Source organism: Achroia grisella, unplaced genomic scaffold (genome assembly GCF_030625045.1).
Source record: "Achroia grisella isolate CSIRO2021 unplaced genomic scaffold, CSIRO_AGI_Agris_v1 utg869, whole genome shotgun sequence".
Lineage (NCBI taxonomy): Eukaryota > Metazoa > Arthropoda > Insecta > Lepidoptera > Pyralidae > Achroia > Achroia grisella.
Window position 1 is genome coordinate 1,516,151 of NW_026713049.1, and position 21,650 is coordinate 1,537,800.

The 21,650-nt window shown below is 33.6% G+C and overlaps 1 protein-coding gene across 1 annotated transcript in view; it reads right to left on the reverse strand.

Moving 5' to 3' along the window:
• LOC131852840 (hillarin) overlaps nt 1–21,650 on the reverse strand; it is a 66,159-nt gene that overhangs the window by 37,037 nt on the left and 7,472 nt on the right. Inside the window, exons 2-3 of the mRNA XM_059203572.1 lie at nt 14,874–15,140; nt 9,227–9,416 (exon numbers count right to left, since the gene is read on the reverse strand). Coding sequence (XP_059059555.1) covers nt 9,227–9,416; nt 14,874–15,023 — 340 coding nt within the window. The 5' untranslated portion in view covers nt 15,024–15,140. The remainder of the gene's footprint in view (nt 1–9,226; nt 9,417–14,873; nt 15,141–21,650) is intronic.

Consider the following 21,650-nt stretch of genomic DNA (forward strand, 5'->3'; position numbering starts at 1 on the left):
CGTTTGCGATTAATTATTACTCAATTAACATATTATATGAATTTATTTAGTCAAGGTAAACAACGTGCATTCAGAATTACCTAACTGGTATCTACTTCACAAATAACTGGTTATTCTTTGATTGTTGCGTAAATAAACAACGAAATATTGACAGTCGAATGGACCGAAAATAATCTCAATCATAAAACCGATTAGCTGATATTTCTTTTTAATTGAATGGAATGACAAACGTACTATAGTATTTTATATTTTTTGTTTTTTTTTAAACAGAATTATGTGTACATAATTACTGAAGAACGATGATGTTCATAGAAATATAACACAGTGTTGAGAATACCGACGCCCTCCAACGAGTTTATATATATATGGCTGTATACGTACATAAATATATTGTATAGGCAGCGCGCATGCGAAGCTGCGCGCGCAACTAAAATATGTCAACTGTCTTGTCTCATATAAAATTAAATTAGATAAACGTTTGCTTTGATATTTTATTTAAATATATATAAATATAATCCAGATCAAGCCCATAACTGGTGACCCCGCTCTTGGACAGAACCGTAAGGATATAAAATACATATTTTTAAAGAACAAAATTACATATAAAACACAATTTTACTGATATATATGAACATCATGTCTTTGGAAAATACAATAGCTACCGAACCATCTGAACTATTTAGAGTCGGAATACGCGTTACTACTTTCTGGCCGGAAGAGCCAGAAATATGGTTCGCACAAGTTGAGGGACAATTCGCAGTTTCAAATATTACATCAGATATAATAAAATTTAATTACGTTATTGGACAACTGGATCATCAATTTTCGAAAGAAGTCAAAGATATTATTATCTCCCCACCTTCCACTGAAAAATATGATAAATTAAAAACAGAGCTTATCAAACGTCTAAGCGCCTCACGTGAAAAACAAGTAAAACAACTTCTCATGCATGAGGAATTAGGAGACCGCCGCCCATCTCAATTTTTGAGACATTTACAAAGTCTCGCAGGACCCAACGTTCCAGAAGACTTCATCAAGACTATCTGGACAAGCAGACTACCACACAGCGTACAAACGGTGATAGCCGCTCAACCCACAGCGTCACTGGAGATACTTTCAGATCTGGCAGACCGCATCCAGGATATCGCCCCAGCTACACCGCAGGTATCAGCCGCTTCAGTTCCAGGATCATCGCTAGACACCATGGCTAACGAGATAGCTGAGCTTCGAAGACAGATGAAGATGCTTCTAGATCGTCAGTCTCGTTCCCCGTCTCGTCAACAAAGTCGCAGCCACTCGAAAACGCGATCAGAGTCCAACTATAGAAAATTCCCGAACTGTTGGTACCACGCAAAGTTTGGATCAAAAGCTAAGCGTTGTGTGAAACCATGTAAATATCATGCGGGAAATGCAGAGGGCGGTCTGTAATGGCGACGTACGACTGTCCCAATACGTCTGGTCGCCTGTTTGTTGTAGATCGTCGGTCGAAGATGCAATTTCTTGTCGATACAGGTAGCGACGTTTGTGTCTTCCCACGGCGAGCACTACATGAGCGTCGTCCTAAATCAGATTTTGAATTATCTGCTGCAAACGGTACAACAATTAACACATTCGGATATACTCATCTAGATTTGGATATTGGTTTACGTCGCGATTTCCCATGGCGTTTCATCGTTGGTGATGTCACTAAAGCAATTATAGGAGCTGATTTCTTGAAGTTCTATGGCCTTCTTGTAGACATACGTAACCAACGTTTGCTGGACAATACAACGACACTTTCTATCGTTTGTTCTCCTGCTCACTCATCAACTGCCATTTCTTCTATCAAGATACCAATCGGTGACTCACGGTACGACCAAATCCTGAAAGATTTTCCCGAAATCACACATCCATCTGGAAGACAAGCTGAAGTTAAGCACAGTACTGTTCATTTTATCAGGACCACACCAGGACCACCTATATCCTGCACACCACGCCGCCTCGCACCAGACAAACTAAAAATAGCAAAAACAGAATTTGAGAATATGCTGAAATTAGGTATTACACGACCTTCAGAAAGCTCCTGGGCTTCGCCACTACATCTCACACCAAAGAAAGATAATGGATGGCGACCTTGTGGAGATTATCGAATGCTGAATGCTCGCACCATACCTGATAGATATCCTGTCAGACATGTCCATGATTTCACACACAGTATATCAGGTTGTACAGTATTCTCAACAATTGATCTTGTTAAAGCCTTCCATCAGATTCCTGTTAATACAGACGATATTCATAAGACTGCCATCACAACACCATTCGGATTATATGAATTTCCTGCCATGACCTTCGGATTACGAAATGCAGGTCAAACTTTTCAGCGTTTTGTGGATGAAATTACACGAGGGCTAGATTTTGTCTATCCATACATTGACGATTTTCTAGTGTTTTCGAAGAATGAAGACCTCCATGAAGAGCATCTGCGTATACTATTCCATAGACTGAAGGATTACGGTATCATTATTAATATTGCAAAATGCAACTTTGGTCAATCTGAAGTCAAATTCCTTGGATACAGCATATCAGCCGATGGAATTAAACCTCTTGAGGAGAAAGCTGAAGCTATCAAATCATTTCCACCTCCGAAGACAGTTCGAGAACTTCGAAGATTTTTAGGAATGCTTAATTTCTACAGACGGTTTATTCCCGGAGCTGCAGAAACTCAAGCACCCCTTCATTCTCTAATGATTGGTTCTGTAAAAGGATCTCACCCTGTCAACTTATGTGGTGACACACTTCAAGCATTTGAGGATTGTAAAGAAAGTCTCTGTCGTGCTACACTTCTCGCTCATCCCGATTGCCAATGTAAATTAGGTCTTGTCACAGATGCATCAGATAAAGCAATTGGTGCTGCATTACAGCAATATAAAGACGGTGACTGGCAACCGCTTGCTTTCTTTTCACGTAAGTTAACCGCAGCACAACAAAAATATTCTCCATATGATCGAGAACTTCTCGCGATTTACGAAGCATTGAAATATTTTAGACACATGGTTGAAGTTAGAGATTTCACAATTTTCACAGACCATAAACCATTATGTTTCGCTTTTCATCAACGCAAAGACAAATGTTCACCGAGACAGTTTCGTCATCTCGATTTTATATCGCAGTTTACAACTGACTTAAGACACATCTCAGGTAAAAATAACATAGTCGCTGACACATTGAGCAGAGTAGAAGAACTAGAACTTTCTATAGATTTCTCTCAACTATCTGAATCACAAGCATCCGATCCAGAATTAAGAGAAATGCTGGACCATAAAACATCATTACATTTGGAGAAGGTAAAGATACCTGGAACTCACGCCGAATTATATTGTGACGTAAGCACTCCAATTTCAAGGCCCTTTGTCACAAAGCCACTGCGGAAACAAGTTTTTAATAGCCTACATGCATTAAGCCATCCTGGTGCTAATGCAACGGTCAAGTTAGTAGCAGAACGCTACGTATGGCCTGGTATTAAAAAAGACTGCAGAGAGTGGACACGTACATGTTTAGCTTGTCAACGATCTAAGATAACTAGGCATGTATCATCCCCTTTGGGTTCATTCCAACTGCCACGAGCACGATTTATGCACGTACATATAGATCTCATCGGACCACTTCCAATTTGTAATGGAAACCGCTATTGCCTCACTGCTATAGATCGCTTCAGTCGATGGCCTGAGGTGATACCAATACCCGATGCTACAGCTGAAACAGTCGCAAAAGCTTTGCTCACTGGTTGGATATCAAGATTTGGATCACCCATAGATATAGTAACAGACCGTGGTAAACAGTTTGAATCTTCTCTATTTCAACATCTATCCAAAATATCAGGATTTCATCATAAGAAGACTACTGCATATCATCCTGCATGCAATGGAATTATAGAGAGATTCCATAGACAGTTAAAAAATGCTATTACATGTCATGCAACTGAAAACTGGATGGAAGCCCTACCTTTGGTACTACTTGGAATTCGAAGTGCGTATAAGGAAGATCTTCAAGCGAGTACTGCAGAAATGGTCTATGGAGAACCGCTGCGCTTACCGGGAGAATTTATTGACCCCAGCACAGCTGTAACAACAGACGTCACTGAGTACAGCGCTCGATTGCGCTCGTTTGCAAATAATTTGAAACCTTCACCTGCTTCACGCCACGTAAAACCATCCATATTTATTTTTAAGGACTTACCAACTGCTAGTCATGTCTTCCTAAGAGATGATGCAGTACGAGCTTCCTTGCAACCTGCATACACCGGTCCATATGCTGTACTAGAGAGATCTGAAAAAGTATACAAAATAATAGTAAAAGGCAAACCTGTCACTGTATCCGTCGATCGCTTAAAGCCAGCGTACATATTAGATGACAGCAGCCGCACTCCACCTGAATGCTCCGACGATACGCCTGCACCTGAAAAAATAAAAACTAAAACAAGATTAGGACGTATAGTAAAATTTCCAGATTATTATCGCCCGTAGGAACGGTCTCTGGAAGGGAGTAATATGGCTGTATACGTACATAAATATATTGTATAGGCAGCGCGCATGCGAAGCTGCGCGCGCAACTAAAATATGTCAACTGTCTTGTCTCATATAAAATTAAATTAGATAAACGTTTGCTTTGATATTTTATTTAAATATATATAAATATAATCCAGATCCAGCCCATATATATAATTCCAAACATAAAAGACAATGAAGCTAAAAAAAGCATTTAATATTAGACTTTTGGTCAATGGTTGGTATATGGCGCCAAACTTAGTAGTGTATATTTAGGTAGGTATATAGAACAGTTTTAGCTATATAAATGAAACCGATACTGTTCTTCTCAATTGAAGAAACCTGCTGTCCTTGTGATTCTCTTTTTAGATCTTGTGCGGTCACTCCTTAGGAACGATGCTTTGATTTCATACCTTGTAATTTGACTGCCAAATCACACCTTTCAAAACCGGAGTAGAGTTTGCAAAGAAAGCTGCTTGGTTACAGAAATAGGCGAGACAGTCGCTAATGACTGTTTCTGGCAAAAGTGCTCGATTTTCACCATCCAATGTGTCATCAAAATAATTCATAAGGTAGTTTTAAATCTTCAAGTTTCACTAAGATCCGTTCAGGTTAGTCTTTAAAGTTTAATAAAATGACTTATAGACAAACACACCTTTGCATTTATAGGTAATATTAGTAAGCATACCTATGACACCTACATATCTTGAATACATATATTTGTTTTATGTTAAATAAGTTGTAAAAATTCTAAATAAATTTTATTAATACATTTTAACACATAAATCCCTTGTTAAGAAGAATCATAATGATTACTTAGAATAACCTTAAATTTTTGATAAACACACCTGTAAATAACTCTAGTTAAGAGCAATGCAATAGAAAATATACTCAATGATGTAAAGATTACAGTCGATAATTCCCTGTGAGTAATTATTCAATGGAATGGTGTCGATGACCAACGTACCCATAAGTTACACACCCGTGTGTAAACCTGCCCAAAGTAGGCGAAACCAACCAATACTGTTTTTATATCAACAGCTGTGTTACGACATTTAAATAACAGAAAATAGTTGTAGGCACACATATATATTTTAATTCGAAAAGTAAATCTAGTACTTAAACAATCTCGTCGCAGTTTTTGCATTCGGAGGGTTTGATTTTCAAATAAAAATGAAATTTTTGTTGAGAATAGGTCGTAGCCTATTTTTGTAAAGAAATTGATATAGCTGGATTGATCAAGCTGACGATAAGTTTCAGCCGCCAAGCTTACTTTGAAGCATTTTTAGAGTTGGTAGTAGATTATAGATTAGGTAGTAAATTTTTGTTATATATTTGGTTTGATTTAAGTTGAGAATAGGTGGTAACCTATTTTTTTGTCCCTAGATGATAAGGGTGTCCCTGGGTTACAGAAATAATTTATATGGCAAAACACTGTTTGCCGGGTCTAAGCTAGAAATTTATAATTATTTTATGAAGCAAAGGCAATGTGTAGTTTGAAAATTTTGGTTAAGTTAAGACTAAAAAATAGAGCAAATGGTCGCTGTTCTTTCCGCAACAGAGGTGAATATTGCTAAAATAATAAATTACTAATACTACTTTTGCTACCACTAATATTTCTACACTAGAAATCACATAAAATTCTAACTGTATTGCAAGTGCACAGGTGCAACAGGTATACAAGAAATGTAAAAATATTATTTTAATTACTTTTTCCAGTACGACAGCAATAAGTCAATAAAATTTTATAATAATGACAAGTACGATGTAAAAACGCATAAAACATGAATAAATAATGCAACAAAATGGATTTTTACATATTAAATAATATACTAAATATTGTAGAACAAAAATTTTTTTCTAAAAACAATATAAAACAGCCCTGATAATTAATAGAGTTTAAAACTAGATATCAAATACAATGTTTCTAAAGATATATGTAAGCAACAAATACATTTATACAGCAAAAATACTTCAGTTATTGCAAATAGCTACACATTTGAAATTAGAAACATTTCATTAGTGAGTTTTTCTGCTATTAAAATGTAATGAAATAGCAAGAAGTGATCACGCAACTACTGCTCCTAGAGTAATCTAATGTAAAATATTCGAGTATGTAGGAATATATTAGATATCCACTGTGAGGCAACACATTGATATTACAACATATATAAAGCTAAAACAACTCTCTTAATTAGTATAATTATAAAATTATAATTTCAAGTAAACCCTAAATAAAAACTAACTTTACTACATTGTAGCTAAAAAAATAGTTTCGAAGTTACGATGCCACAGACACAAATATATATATATATATATATATATACCTAAATCAAATTTCTAACACTATTTTCCGTGAGAGATTAATAATAAAATATATAATTAATTTTGTCTGAACTTGGTAGATATTAACTTTTTGTGAAAAATTGATATAGTTGGATATTTAAAATGAACAAACAAGCTAACGGCCCACCTGATGATAAGTTTCAACAGCCAAGCAGCTAGTTTTGTAAGTTGTTTTTCATTTTTCTAGTGCAGATTAAGCAGAAATTTTACAGGATAAGAGCTATGACATCTCAGTCCTCTAGTAAGGAAACGCATGAATGGTATCACGGATATCACATGATAAGGTTATTTTCGTGGTATTGTAGCGGCGATAGTAGTCATGTATATAAAGACGATTACCGTTCACCATTATTTGGGACGTAGCCATATTTGCTATTCCAATTACATTACAAAAAATACTAACTATAAGTACACTGGTACTATGCGCCAAACGAAATAGAGGAGTATTCCATAGAGGCACATAAGGTTGGTACCTAAGTGCCGTGCCAAAACCACAGATAACTTACTAGTTACTATGGTAACCAAAACATTCCAAACTACAAATCGCAGGTCCAACCCACCGAGCTTTAGGTCACTGGGCTTTAGCCGGTGGAATGTTGCCGGTTATTTTGCAACAAGTTCTCCCTTCTCTGTCACTCTTACAACATATCCCTTTCGTTAGCCCGAATGCGGCCGAAGTGTGTCGAATTCCAACTTTCTGCGCCTTCTTCGGAAATCCGACTGGATTCTTGTAGGTTTGATGTTGGTTAAGGCTGACGGATATGTACAAATAATATTCAAAGATAAATTCGTCAAAATGAGTATACATAGTAACGACAACCTAGTTGAAATTAAATCGTTCTTTAATATTTATACCAACACTAATTTTGTGTTGCAAAAATATAAACATCAAAAACAAAAACCAATCGTTCGAGAACTCACGGCATTCTAAATATAGAAATTCTAAATTTTAGAAAAACTGTAAAAAGATTTTATATCAATATAATCTTATTGAAGTTTGTAAGAAATATTTGTAATCATAAATTTGACGTTTGGGCAGGGGCACCAAGTTGGATTATATAGTTCAATAATTTGTCATGAGTTTTTCGGTTTACGTTCGCCAATATGTCCAAATGTTTGTAGTTGCTTTAATATGTATTATAATCAGAATACTAAATAGATATTGCTCTTAGTCATTAATTATTTATAGCTGAATATAGACCTATCCTGCAAACTGTCAAAACCTGTTCAAAGTTGTTTGGATTTATTGAACTTATTATCATCACAAGGTCGCCCCTCTACCTATTTACCTTTACCAGAGGAAGTTTTCTATTGAATTTCGTATATAGCAATGAAATTACTGGGTACAGAGACATAATATCTTAGTCCCTTGGAATGGTAACGCATAAGGGGTACATTTTGACGTAATAGCCGTGACGCTTTTATGCTCTCAGCTTGTTTACCATCCCAATGGACCACTTTTTGTTTTTTAATAATATCATAAAAAAGAAAAAGTGGTCCTTTTACATCTGTCATCATGAGATGGATACTCCAGAATATTCCACATCATCATTTACATTACTGAAACCTAATACCGATCGGATATAAATATCTAGGTGACGTTCCACTCGATTACTCTCCCACTTTGCTTGCATTGTACGACAATCAACTAAAAAATTTGGCGGCCTTCGTCACCAATGACTGGACACATTATACGATCCGGTAGGCTCTTATATTATGTACGTTAAGATTTTCGTAACATAGTTATTAATGATTTCGTCTTCAATCCGGCCCGCGACGCGACCTAAGATGACAGTACACTTAAGCGGTCTTATTACAAAAAAATCTGTTAAAACTCGGACGAAACGTGGTCTAAATGGTCGTGGTTTAAACCATTCCTAAAGTTAATACTTGGAATAAGATAACATTATTGAATCCAGTTAACAGAGGACTAATTTCTACAGTTAAATTTTTCATTATGTATTTGATTGTCACTCATGTCTGTCACCGTACAATTACGTATTTGATATTTGATCAAAAAAGTTTTAAAATGTGTTTCTCTGAAAATTATATTAGTTCAAAGAAAAATATATAAATACATATATATATAAATTTATTTTATATATTATATAATATTATAACTATTTCATTAATATATAATATTTATTAATGTACTATTAGGCTGAAAATCAGTTTTGTATATTTTTATATTTTGTTGATCTTTTTCATGATTTTGATTCAGATCTCCGATATGTTTCAGGGTCGACCCCTGAAACATATAGTTATAATACTTCAATTTCATTCAGCTTCAAAGTTTGGACACCCCTGATCTAGACAATAGATAGCATAAAATAAACAATATTATTATATCAACTTACACTCATTATCGTGACTATTCCGAGCAAGTCCCCTGATTTGTTCGTTGACATAGTTGTTACTTTTAGGGACGTTCAGCGCACTCCGGATACCAACGGACGAGTTGTCCAGATGACCCGGGCCGATCTTGGGCACATGGCTTGAGCAATACACCTCCTTATCCTCTGTCCAGTGTTGATTGTTGTAGTATGTCTGGAAAATATATGTTGTCATATAAGCAACATGCAATAACATTTCATATCAATCAACATAATTAAATTCATAATATTACTAGCGCTGCCCGCGATTTTATCCGCATGAAATTTATAGCCTATATGTTATTTTGATGTGTAAACTATATTACTGTAAAGTTTTATTAAAATCCATTCAGTAGTTTTTGCGTGAAAGAGTAACAAACATGCATCCATCTATCTATCCATCCATACCCACAAACATTCAAGTAATAATATTAATATGACTATTGATTTCGGATTGACAAGTTGGTTTCGGATTAAAATGACGGTAAAATCTAGTATTGGTCGAATACAGTTAAAATTAAAAAAAAAAATCATAAATTAACAAATTGATCTAACAAAGATCCCATATGTTTAATAATATAATAACCACATATATCTATACATACTATCATTGCATCACAGAATTGTAATTATCTTCAATAATAATACCTAATAACCCAAAATTATAGTTGCGGTATAATAAATACGTTTTATAAGCCTGTATTTGTACGAGCATAGAAGACCTTGGCATCTTAGTCATAATAATAGGTAAATAATAACATAATTGTATCAAATGTACAAATACATTTACTCTGTATCAATCACAATAATGTATCCAGCCTATTATGTTATATGATGATCATATTTAGGACCCAAATTATGTCTCGACCGATTTAAAATCTTGTAACTGACCAATCAAAATTATTCCATACTTAAGTGTTTTTTACAGTTCTGTTTTTGTACAATTTTATTTCGTCTCGTTTAGAGAATCGTTAGTTAATATACTGGTCAGCAGTATTTTCTTTCTTTTTATATTATCATCATCATCATCATTTCAGCCTGGAAGACTGTTCTGTCCACTGCTGAACAAAGGCCTCCCCCAAAGATCTCCACGACGATCGGTCTTGCGCCGCTCGTTATTTTTTATATTATCTACATAAATATTTGTAACGTGTACAAGTCGCCAAAATTATAGAATACCTACTATAATTCTATTTTATTATGGTCCAATTTTGATCACTGGGCGACCAATAGTATTTAATAATATATATCGTTTATATAATGTATACAATTGTAAATAACCGTGAAAAAGTTTAAAACAGTCTTTCTCTCTCTATTTCATTACCGACAATAATTGGTTCCCCTTTACTCGGTAACATTATGTACAATGGATTGATTTGAATGTAATTCATTGTTATTTAATTATGTTCCATTATAATCTGAGCCATTAGTTATTCAATATTTGTAGTCAGAATGATAATGTCATGAGAGACCAAGTTACGATGGTAATCACTGAATAGGCTTAACTTAATAATGTCACTGATATGCCCAGTTAATTCTCGACAATGTGATGTGCATAAGTTATTTTTTAATTTAATTTAAATTAATGGGTGTTGTAAGTATAGAATATATGGAATTTATTAATTCTATTGTAATTACAGTATTACCGTATAATTAATAAAAAATTACGGGATATTACCACGTTTTATTCTTATTCAGTTCCCGATACTACAGCCGCCATGATCACGCAGTAGCCACCACGACGTCGACAACTGGCAATGTCTCTAACCACTCCATTTTAGGTAACAGGCGTGACGGTATATTTTATGTATTTTTTATTATAAAACAACCATTCTAACAGTAGAAATTTATTTCTTGCAGAGTTTTATTCTAGATTTTTTTATGATCTAAATTGATCATAAAAAAATCTAGAAAAGAGTGTGTTAATTTTTAATATAGAATGACTCATATTAAACAAATTGAATATTAAAACAAACAAAACAAAAACCATTAAATAAACAGACACAGAAAAGAAGTAATATAAAAAACCATCCTACAGTAAAAATTGCTTTCTTGCAGGTTTTAGTTTTTTATAAGTAAAGTAGTATATTTTATAGATTGTGTCAATTTTGAGTATAGTATGACTCATGTTAAACCAATGGAATATTATAAATAAATATATAGGCAAAAGCCACTGAATAAACAGAGAAACAGACTTCATTATACAGTTCAAATATAAATAAAAGTGAATCACCTAGTCACGGATCAGATGTAGAGATATGACTCATGTGAACACTTTTTAATTAAATTATTCATTAAATTTAATGGCTTTTACTGTAAAAGACATAATATGTAACTGTTAAACATTAGTAGGTCATCTGTTGTTTATTTTATGTCGACTTTTTTAACTATTGTTGTTTAATGTTGGCCGTGATGGGCCATTGCAGCTTCTCCGGACGAAAAAAGGGCGAGTGCAGAGGGCATTCCAAACCCGCAGAAGGTACCCCTGACGAATACAACTTTAATCTGTATATAGCCTGTACAGGTTCGTACCTCGTATATGTGTATAGCCTGTACAGGTTCGTACCTCGGCTAATCTGTCGATTCTTTCTTTCGTATAATCTGACAGCAGAAATACAGGTAGGTTCTTTGGCGGCTACATAGTGTTGATTAAAAATATAGTATAAAGTCCGCCATATGCACCTTTATTTTTATATTTGTGCATTAAGTTTTAATAAATAAATAAATATTTTATTAGTTGTAAAATGTTCATTATTTCTCCACTTCTAATAGAATAAAAAGGAAAATTGTAACTACAATATAAACAACTAATAAAATACACTTACTAGGAACATTAAATATGAACATGAATATTCCTTTATTACCCCCACAAATTTTAACATAAATATATAACAATAGCATTTATTATAAAACAAAATTTGTACGAAACTGTATCCTGAACTATATCGGAGATTTCTTAGGAATCCAGGCTCATATATGATGGTGTCTAAAGTAATCATGAATCGTGAATAACAAGTATTACATTATTTATGGGCTTTAAATGTTAATTAATACATAGTTTATAATGACGTGAATTTATCTTATATATCATTAAAACAATTCCTTAATAATGAATATCTACAAACATTTAAGTCAACATTTTGAATTTTTGTATAGTACACATAAAAATACATTTTATATCTTTATGTAATCTGATCCATTAAAATACCGAGTTAATCAAAAGTCAATCTTACGTGTACGCAGGTTTAATCTTCCTTATGATTTCATAAATTATAATGACAGCTTTATAACAGAAAGATTTAGTAACAATGCTCTATAGATAAGAAGTTTAAATATCATAATATGGAACCAAGATTTAATATAGTGGCAATTGCAGATAAGACAAGTGTTGCCAGTTGATCTGGAATTTTCCAAAATTTTGTTCACAAAATGTTTGTTTTGCAGAAAATTCTCCGTAATAAAGAAGAAGTTAATATTCTGTGTTCATGGTGACCTTTGTTATTATTGATCGCTCGTTCTTTTTTTTATAGTTGCGGTTCGCTAAACTGATGTTTTTTTTAGTTTCCATCTGAAATTATTTTACAGTTTATGAAATTGATAATTGTTTTTAGGCCATCTATTTCACATTTCTTGTTAGCCAGAATATTTGTGTTCCTATTTTTAGGTCTATATGGACGTCAAATTCCCCTACAACCCGCCATCTTAATTTCTTCCCTCCTCAAACCACCCCATACCTACATTTCTTCCTCACATAGCCACATAATCCTCCAAATTTATAGGGAAATAACCAAACTGGTATCACTGCCTATGTTGGGACCCTGGCGGCCTTGGTACGTATCCTCACGACCTTCGATAGTCGGCATTTTCAACGACCTTGTATATTATCGTAAAACTTGTAACATTTATAAAGCAAGCTTTTTATTTTAATAACTAATCATGATTTTCAATGAATTCTTATTTTATTATAAATTTTATAAAGATATTTTTATATAACTGGATGGCAAACTGCCTGTATTGCTGACACAGGGTCATTGTGTAACGTCCGTGGTCTCCCTCATTCCGGAGGACTAACATGTCATATTATTTCGTATCTTGTAATTTCACTGCTATATAACACTTCAACAGAAACACAGTTTACAAAGCAAAGTGCTTGTCGGCAGAAATAGGTGTGAGCGATGACTCCACTCGAGACGACTTTGTATATGTATTCGTATATATATCTACTTCAGAACAAATACAATAAAAAAATACTTATTACCTACTGTATCCACAGAAATTTGGCTAATTAGCAGTATGTGTTTGTTTGTTTGTATTCACATAAAATCTTAAAAATTAATGCTGAACAATATTTGTTTAAAAGAGCACCACGCAAGATTCTTTGTCATATATTGCCCAATTTACACTCAGCCCGAGTGGGTAGGGAAGTTAGCAGCGCGAGAGTGTAAACAGTGGGTACACTTCTCATGCCATTGGCGCTGCCACTCGCGCTGCCCGGCGCTCCCTCCATTGTCGGTTTATCGTGCGCGAGCCAAAGGACTGGCAGCGCGAGTGGCAGCGTGCTTTTACATTCAGCCCTCTCGCTCAGTTGTCGCCCGGCAACATTTTCGGCAGCGCGAGTGGCAGGGGAAGCGGCTGAATGTAAACATAGCAATACGTCTTGTGACGAGTCTGCGTTCCGAATGAGTTGTAGTATCAAAAAAATATGGCTAGTGCTATTATTAAGTTTATTCGAATAAGATTATTTCTATTTCGAATAATAGGTATTTGTAAAAATAACAGTAATTATTGAAAACAATATACACTTCCACACTAAATTAATTTATGTGAGTCCATCTTAACAAGATATTAAAAAATAGGTCAACGTTTGAGACATAATTGCGTACTGACCTGATTACGTCCCAGACTGCTTGATTCGTCTATTATTTCAATAAGTCAATGATGACAGTAAAATATGTACGTAATTAACTCTAACGAAACGAGCAACGTTATTTCATCTCTTTTTTTATTTTATCACACTAGTAACCCACGTATATTATCTATGTAAATAAATTCCGGATGAAATTCTGTAAAAAACAGAGACAACACCATCAATATCCGATGCGTGGTATAGAAGTAAGCGGAAAACCCGCCCGCCCACAAAACTCGTGTACAGTTTTGTTCATATTAACATAATATATGCTCAAGCTTGGATATATTACTCTGTCACAATGTATGTTTCAAACAATGAAAGAATTTCACAAATCAGTGTAGTGATACAGAAGTTTAAGTTTTTCTTAACTGTATAGTAAACGAAATAAAAATTCTTTATTGTTCTTTTCACAGAAAAAAAAACCATTACATACACTATTATGTACAGATATATATATTTAAATGTACAAACATACAAAAATAAGCAAGCGAGGGTATTATTAGTAATTGGTGTTATTAATTATTAGTAATTAATAACACCAATGTATCATGTCAGATTGACCTCCACGTGGTTCCTCCTGAAAACCATCGTGATAAATTCATGGTGAATTTATTGCGAGAGGCTAACTAACCTAATACTCATCTTATCAGTCTCCACTAGTACCCTGCCAGCGTAAATCGTTAGCACAGGCGCACCATTCCATTATTATCCATAAAAACTCACCTTTAAAGTCAACTTCGTCCCACACACGGCACATTTGAAGCAACCACTGTGGAAGAACGTGAAATCCTTCAGCGGTCCCACTCTGTCCACTTGGTACACAATCTCGTTACACCGAAAGCAGGTGCTTTCGTAGAAATTCGGCCGGTACATGGCTGTAGTTTTGTCACGTCATAATTCACTAACACCACACTCGGTCACGTCACGTCACAGTTCACGACACGTCACAGTTCAGTTCGACACTCGGTCACGACACTCCGCTGTCCGTATCTGTAACAAAATATAATTTCATCACCGACGCTGTTTTTGCAATTCGTCTGACGTAATTTTAATTTACTTTTATAATTAATTCCGTTCTGCTTTTAATTTAATTTGTTGAATTTAACTGCTTTATTCATAAAAACTACAACCAAGTAATAGTTGGTTTTTGTACGGAAGCTAAAACCTACGTTGGTTTTAGCTAATATTATCCTAACTGTTTTAGTTTCTTTATGACAGTAGCTGTAGAAATTTTTATTTAATTAAAAGTAAATAGAAAAATAAGAAAAAATATAAAGAAAAGGACAAGCAGTAGGTGTTGTATTAATAATATAGATTATTCGCACAACGCCATCTAGGCTCGACAATCTACAATCTATGACAACTGATACTTAAATATTTTATTGTATTTAATAAGTTCACATTAGGCGAGTTGCCAAAGCGTAATATAATGTTTCCATTGTAGATAATTATGATATTATATAAAAAGTTGAAAAATATTGAGATCTTTTTATATGGATTTATATCCATACTATTATTAGTTTTATATGAGAAAACTTTATATATGAATAAACTGAATTCAATGAGTTGAAATTTTTTGGTGGTCAATATTCTTTTCCGCGCTGAAGGTTTATAGTACGTACTACATAATGTCCAAGGGGTTGCCTGGATCAATAAATTTCCTTACTCGACGGACAAAGTGACCACTTCAACGTCTAGGGAATATGCAAATAGTATACTTACGCATGCGTGAACGTTTTGTGGGTGGACTTTTGTATGACTTTATTGAACAGTACCAGTTGGTTAGCACCACTATTTAATATTTTGTTATCTGTGGCACCACAAATTAATTTATTCCTTTTTTTTTTATACTATTTTCACTAGTGTTTGGAATTCTACTGTATATTCAAAACCTATGCACGTGATACATTATAATTTTAAATTTGAATATTGATAAGGTACCTTTATCAACTACAATAAAATAAAAATAAAAAGTAAGAACATATATTTAAGTACTATAATAAACTAGCTATCCCATGCAGCTTCGTCTGCATTACACTTACTTGACATTTATCGTTATATTTGGCCCAATTTACATAATATGTTTTTAAATTATAGCTTATATGTTATTCTGATATATAAGCTATATTACTGTGACGTTTCATCAAAATGCGTTCAGTAGTTTTTGCGTGAATGATTAACAAACATCCATTCATACTCACAAACATTCAGGTTTATAATATTAGTAAGGTATTAGCATTCCTTCTTTATATGACTTTTAAGTGAGTAAAATTAACTCATAATTGTTCTCCGTCTGGATTAAGTTTTTGTTTCACATATATTAATATGTAATTAATTATAATTAATATACAATTTAACGAAGTTCAATTTAAAAATAATATATTCTTTACATAGTGTAAAATAAAGTTCACTTTGATATTTTCAATTACGCAACGGATTTGAATGCAGTTTTTAGTAATAGATAGAGCATGGATGATTCAAGAGCATGGATTGTATGTATAATACATGTATACCTGTGCGAAGCCGGGACGGGTAGTAGTATAATATAAACCACTGTGTGTGCCATAATTCGTTACTAATAAAAGATGAGATAGTGCGTTATATAGTATCGTCAAATTTATTACTTTGACTTTGTGGTATAAATCATATCAACATTACGAGCAGGTTAACTATTTTACTATTATAAAATTATAATTGTCATAAATCTATGCTATAAATCCGAACTAATATTATAAACAAAGACAGTTTGTTTGTTCCGCTTTTACTACTTAACTAATAATCATGAAATTTTGCATATAGATAGCACCAGGGATTCAGATGGACAAAGGCTACTTCTTATCTCTCTATATATATATCTATATATCAATTACATCATAGTCACATGGGCTAAGTATCAGAAAGACGCTAATATCTTCATAGAATAAGCTAACCTTGATCCCATATATTTTATAATGTAATAACCTCCTTACTTTTTAACGATATGACGTCATATCTCCGTGCAAGTAAATGTAACACACACTAGACCTGTCATGGAAGTATACAATAGGTGACTTGTGCATATGTATACATTATAATCATTTGTATACATACATAGGTCTAATAAATGACACAGTGATTAGATTTATTGTCTACGATAGAAACTAGTTTAGATTCGTGACATACAAGTTTCGCTTCCGTATTTACATTCCGCGTATCGTGATATATAAATTCTAATACATTTTATAACTGGCAATAAAAGAGGCATTAATTATTAGTACGTATACATACATGTTCATAATCATTAATGTATCTTAATATGTATTTATTTAATTTTTGAGACAGCTACCGTAGAGTATGTATCGGGGGTTAGTATTTTTTAAATTAATTACGATATTTCATAGACTATAAATTTTATGTGGGTAAAACCGCGGGCACAGCTACTTTATACTAATATTATTTAAAAAAACATTGTAATTAATTTCATTAAATTCAATTCTATAGTTTTTGCATGAAACAGTAACAAACAGTTACTTGTAGGTACCCATGTAAATGACTTTGTAGGTAGAGACTACCTTGGGATGTGATTACGTCCTCTTATAGATATAATAACGATTTTAATCACAGTTAAGTGAATTTTAACTTCAATTGAAATGTATTACATTATGGTCAAAATTTATGCACTGGCATATATTGCTATAAAAAATAATAACATATGTTTTTCTTTAAGTTTTGTTATTCAGTTTAGTGTCAGCTTTTTAAATTTAAAGAATTACCGGAACAACACCAGAGAAAATCACTGCTGTAATAAACGAAAAATTCTTTTCACTACTGAGAACGGCATTAATTAAGAAGGAGATAAAATTTCATTAGCCACAAGCAAATGACCGACATCACGCATAGAAGTTATTTCAACAATTTTATTAGTTAATTTACATCACAGCGCTCGATAAATTGCAGTTGGTTGCGGTCTGAAAACGGTTGTTAATTTTGAAATACAATACCTAGTTCTCAATTGCTCATATTTATGTGTGCTTTATTAACACACCGATGCATGATGCTCGAGTATTGCTGGAGGCGTGACGAGGGGCCAAGTTATAAGCTTAGCGGACGCGGTTTTATAACTATTAGAACGTTCCGCCTTCGCCCAGAACCCTAATTATCCAACAATGTTATTAGTAATTATCAATTGTAACGGTTTCAAATTGGTTGATTTGCGATTTTCTATGAACTATTTAAGAGTTTGAGAAGCGAGCTAGTTAAGTTGTATGGTTAGCAATTGTAACTGTAAAATTATAAGATTTTATATGAGAATTAATAATAATGTCTTTGCTATTTAGTTAGGCAGTCAGTGTAGTGATTCAGGAATTAACTAACTAAATCTCTTTTCTCTCTCTCTCTCTCCTATACAATTACATGAAGTAATCGATGAAAGAATTTTTATATACTTTTTTTGACAAAAAGCCTACATTTTTATATTGCGAAAAGTGATAATCTGAGTCGATTAGATGTAGATATGAAAAGCATTATAGACATAAACACGCCTGAGACTAATCATTTACAATTTATACATAAATAAATATAATAATTGATACGTATTACTATAACAAACGTCTCAATTGATTATAGTGCGACAGGAAATCTGACTTCAAATGCTGAATATAAAGATAAGATAAATTACACTGCAAGTTAGTATTGAAAGCCAATTTGCAAGAAAATTCGTTGCAGAAATGAGTTGTAATAGAGGTATATATTCTAAAATGATAATAGCGAGCTTCTGTAGTGTGTGTGTTCCTGTCAACATCAGATACCTACTTCAGCTTCATCTACTAAATTGACTCTTTAGTCGTTATAACATCTAAATCTAAATTTTAGTTTAACTTTGAGGTTATAAACATAAGTTTGTTTTATTTGTGGTGAGTCTAGTGTAAGCTGAAAATTTGATTATAAACATAATCGCTTATGACAAACACCACACAAAATAGAGGCAAACATTGGAACGTGCCGAAGTAATGATAGCCCGAGATATTATGCATATCTTATTGCTCGGAATACTAGATGATGTTATTCCGCTTATACCTATTTACTTGTTTTTCCAGATTAATTTGAAATAGAATACAGGATGACTGAGACCTGCGGTAGAAAATTACAAGTTACATATAAATGAAAATAATAGCCGAAGAGTTTGCCGATATAGACTTTGTTCAAGGTCTGTATCGGTATCTCTCACACATATTTTAGCTGTCTTCAGCTTTTTCTTTTAACTTTCTTTGAAAACTACGAGTATGTTTTAGTTGAAGAGTAAGCATTGAAATTGCAGAGTAATTTTAGTTTCTGGAATTCGAGGCACTTTTTAATATAGTCGAACGTTCCTATTTACAGAGTACAGTACAGCACAGTGGACAAATTATCTAGCTTCAACACTTCATGAACTAGACACGCGGTTCCCCCTGGACACCATTCTGGTAAATTCTTATTGAATTTGCTGCGATGGGCTAACTGACCTGATCTTATCTTATGCTCCTCCAATGATGCTCCACCAGTGTAAACCTTTACCGCAGGCGAAAACACCACTCCATTATCATCCATTAAATAACACCCCAGTAGCATCCCGCGTCGCTCCTTTTCATAACCGGGATTTCATGGACGTCACGTTGTTTTCTTACTGCGTCACCACACGGAGTAATACGTTAATGTAATTGTACAGTACGAGTCATCGCTCTATTAATTCACTCGCATATAATTACTGACGGGTGTGTTACTTTACGGTATACACTAGGTACTGCTGCGTTACCCACTCCGCACTCGTCACTCGTCATGGTACACGACTACATTTGTACCGTTTTTGTTAACTGCCTGTCTGAACAAAAGTGTACTAGATTTGACTAACTTTGTTAAATAATAATTACTAAATGAATGACAGTAAAAGTGGGATTTATACTTAAAAGCTAGGTAATACAATTCTATGTTACTTCTATATTCAGTTATATTATTAAATATATAAATAAAGGTGGGGATTGTTTTGTATAGTATTTAATTGGGGTTCTAGATGAAGAAACCAGGGGTGTAAAGCAAGGTGTTATCAACACCGCGACTGTACCTACCTACATTCAAAGTTTAAAAAAACTATTTGTTCACAGTATGCGGTTATATAGGTACATATAGTAGTAATAAAAAATTATGCTTGCATAAAAAGTTTTGTTTGAATACATATCCTTAATTTGATTTGAAGTGGAAGATATTATTTGTTGACTCTAATTTGGATTACCATTAGTATTTCAGAATATGTTGTGATTCCACAATATGAATACTAATGTAGTTTTTAGTTTTTATACTACGTAGGTGGCATATAAACATACGGCCCATCTAATGGTAAACGGTTACCTTAGCGTATGGACTCCTGAAACACGGTGTCACGTGCGCGTTACGCATACGTTATCGCACCGCTCGCCATCATGTCAAAAAATTGTTCAAAACACAGTTCGATGCATATTCACATATAATATCTCAGTACAACAAAGCGCCATATAGTTCCAACCTTAGCAGAGTTTGTATTATGGGTACTAGCAACTCATATAAATACATAGACAGTTTTTTTGTCAATACATACGTAATATAGAAAACAACTAGACCGATACAAACTATCATACTCATGAATACTAATGTTTGTACCGTGCAAGGAATGGAACTCGCGAACATCGGAAGTAAGACGATGTGCTAAACCCCTAGGCCACAGAGGTCGTCAAATTCATAGATGCCGTTGCTACATTAGCAATGACAACGCAGCACATACAGGATCACTTTCACATTTACATTAAAGTAAAATAATGTCATTTATCAAAAGTAGAATGTAGAAAGCGATGTAGTGAATGCACACCAGTCAATCGACTACTGAACATCATTAGATTAAATGTCAGCAATATAATCAACTGGCTACTTATATTAGAAGACTAGGCATTTACGACGGTTTTCGTTACATTCCTCTCCCGTAAAATATCGAGAAAATTAGATACATTTTTAAAACTAAAAAAATAAAAAAATTTGTAGACTGTATATTTAATTGTAATAATTGAAATGCATACAATGATAATTGTTTTTGAAGAAATAAGTAAAAACAATAAACAATAAAGGTTTTTGAATTACTTTGAACTGACTGAACATAGTTATGCCTACATGGATAGAGTTAGTATCTTTGAAACTGAAATATTGGTTATTTTTCTTTGCTCTATAATATTCCTCTACATAATAGAGGAGAGACACATTTTTGTAGAAAAATAAAAATCATAGAAAAGACAATGTTATTTCATTGTACTAAAAATGAGTGCGTAGCGTTTTCTATGTCTGCCTCTTACTTGTTATTGTGTAATAATTATTACAAAAAAACATTTATTCAAAAAAGCAACACACAAGTTTCTTGCTTATTCTTATTGTGTGATGAATCTGCATTGCGAATGAGTGGTAAAATACAAAATATGACTATTCAAAAGTGCTTGTATTGAGTTTATTTCAATAAAGATTACTTCT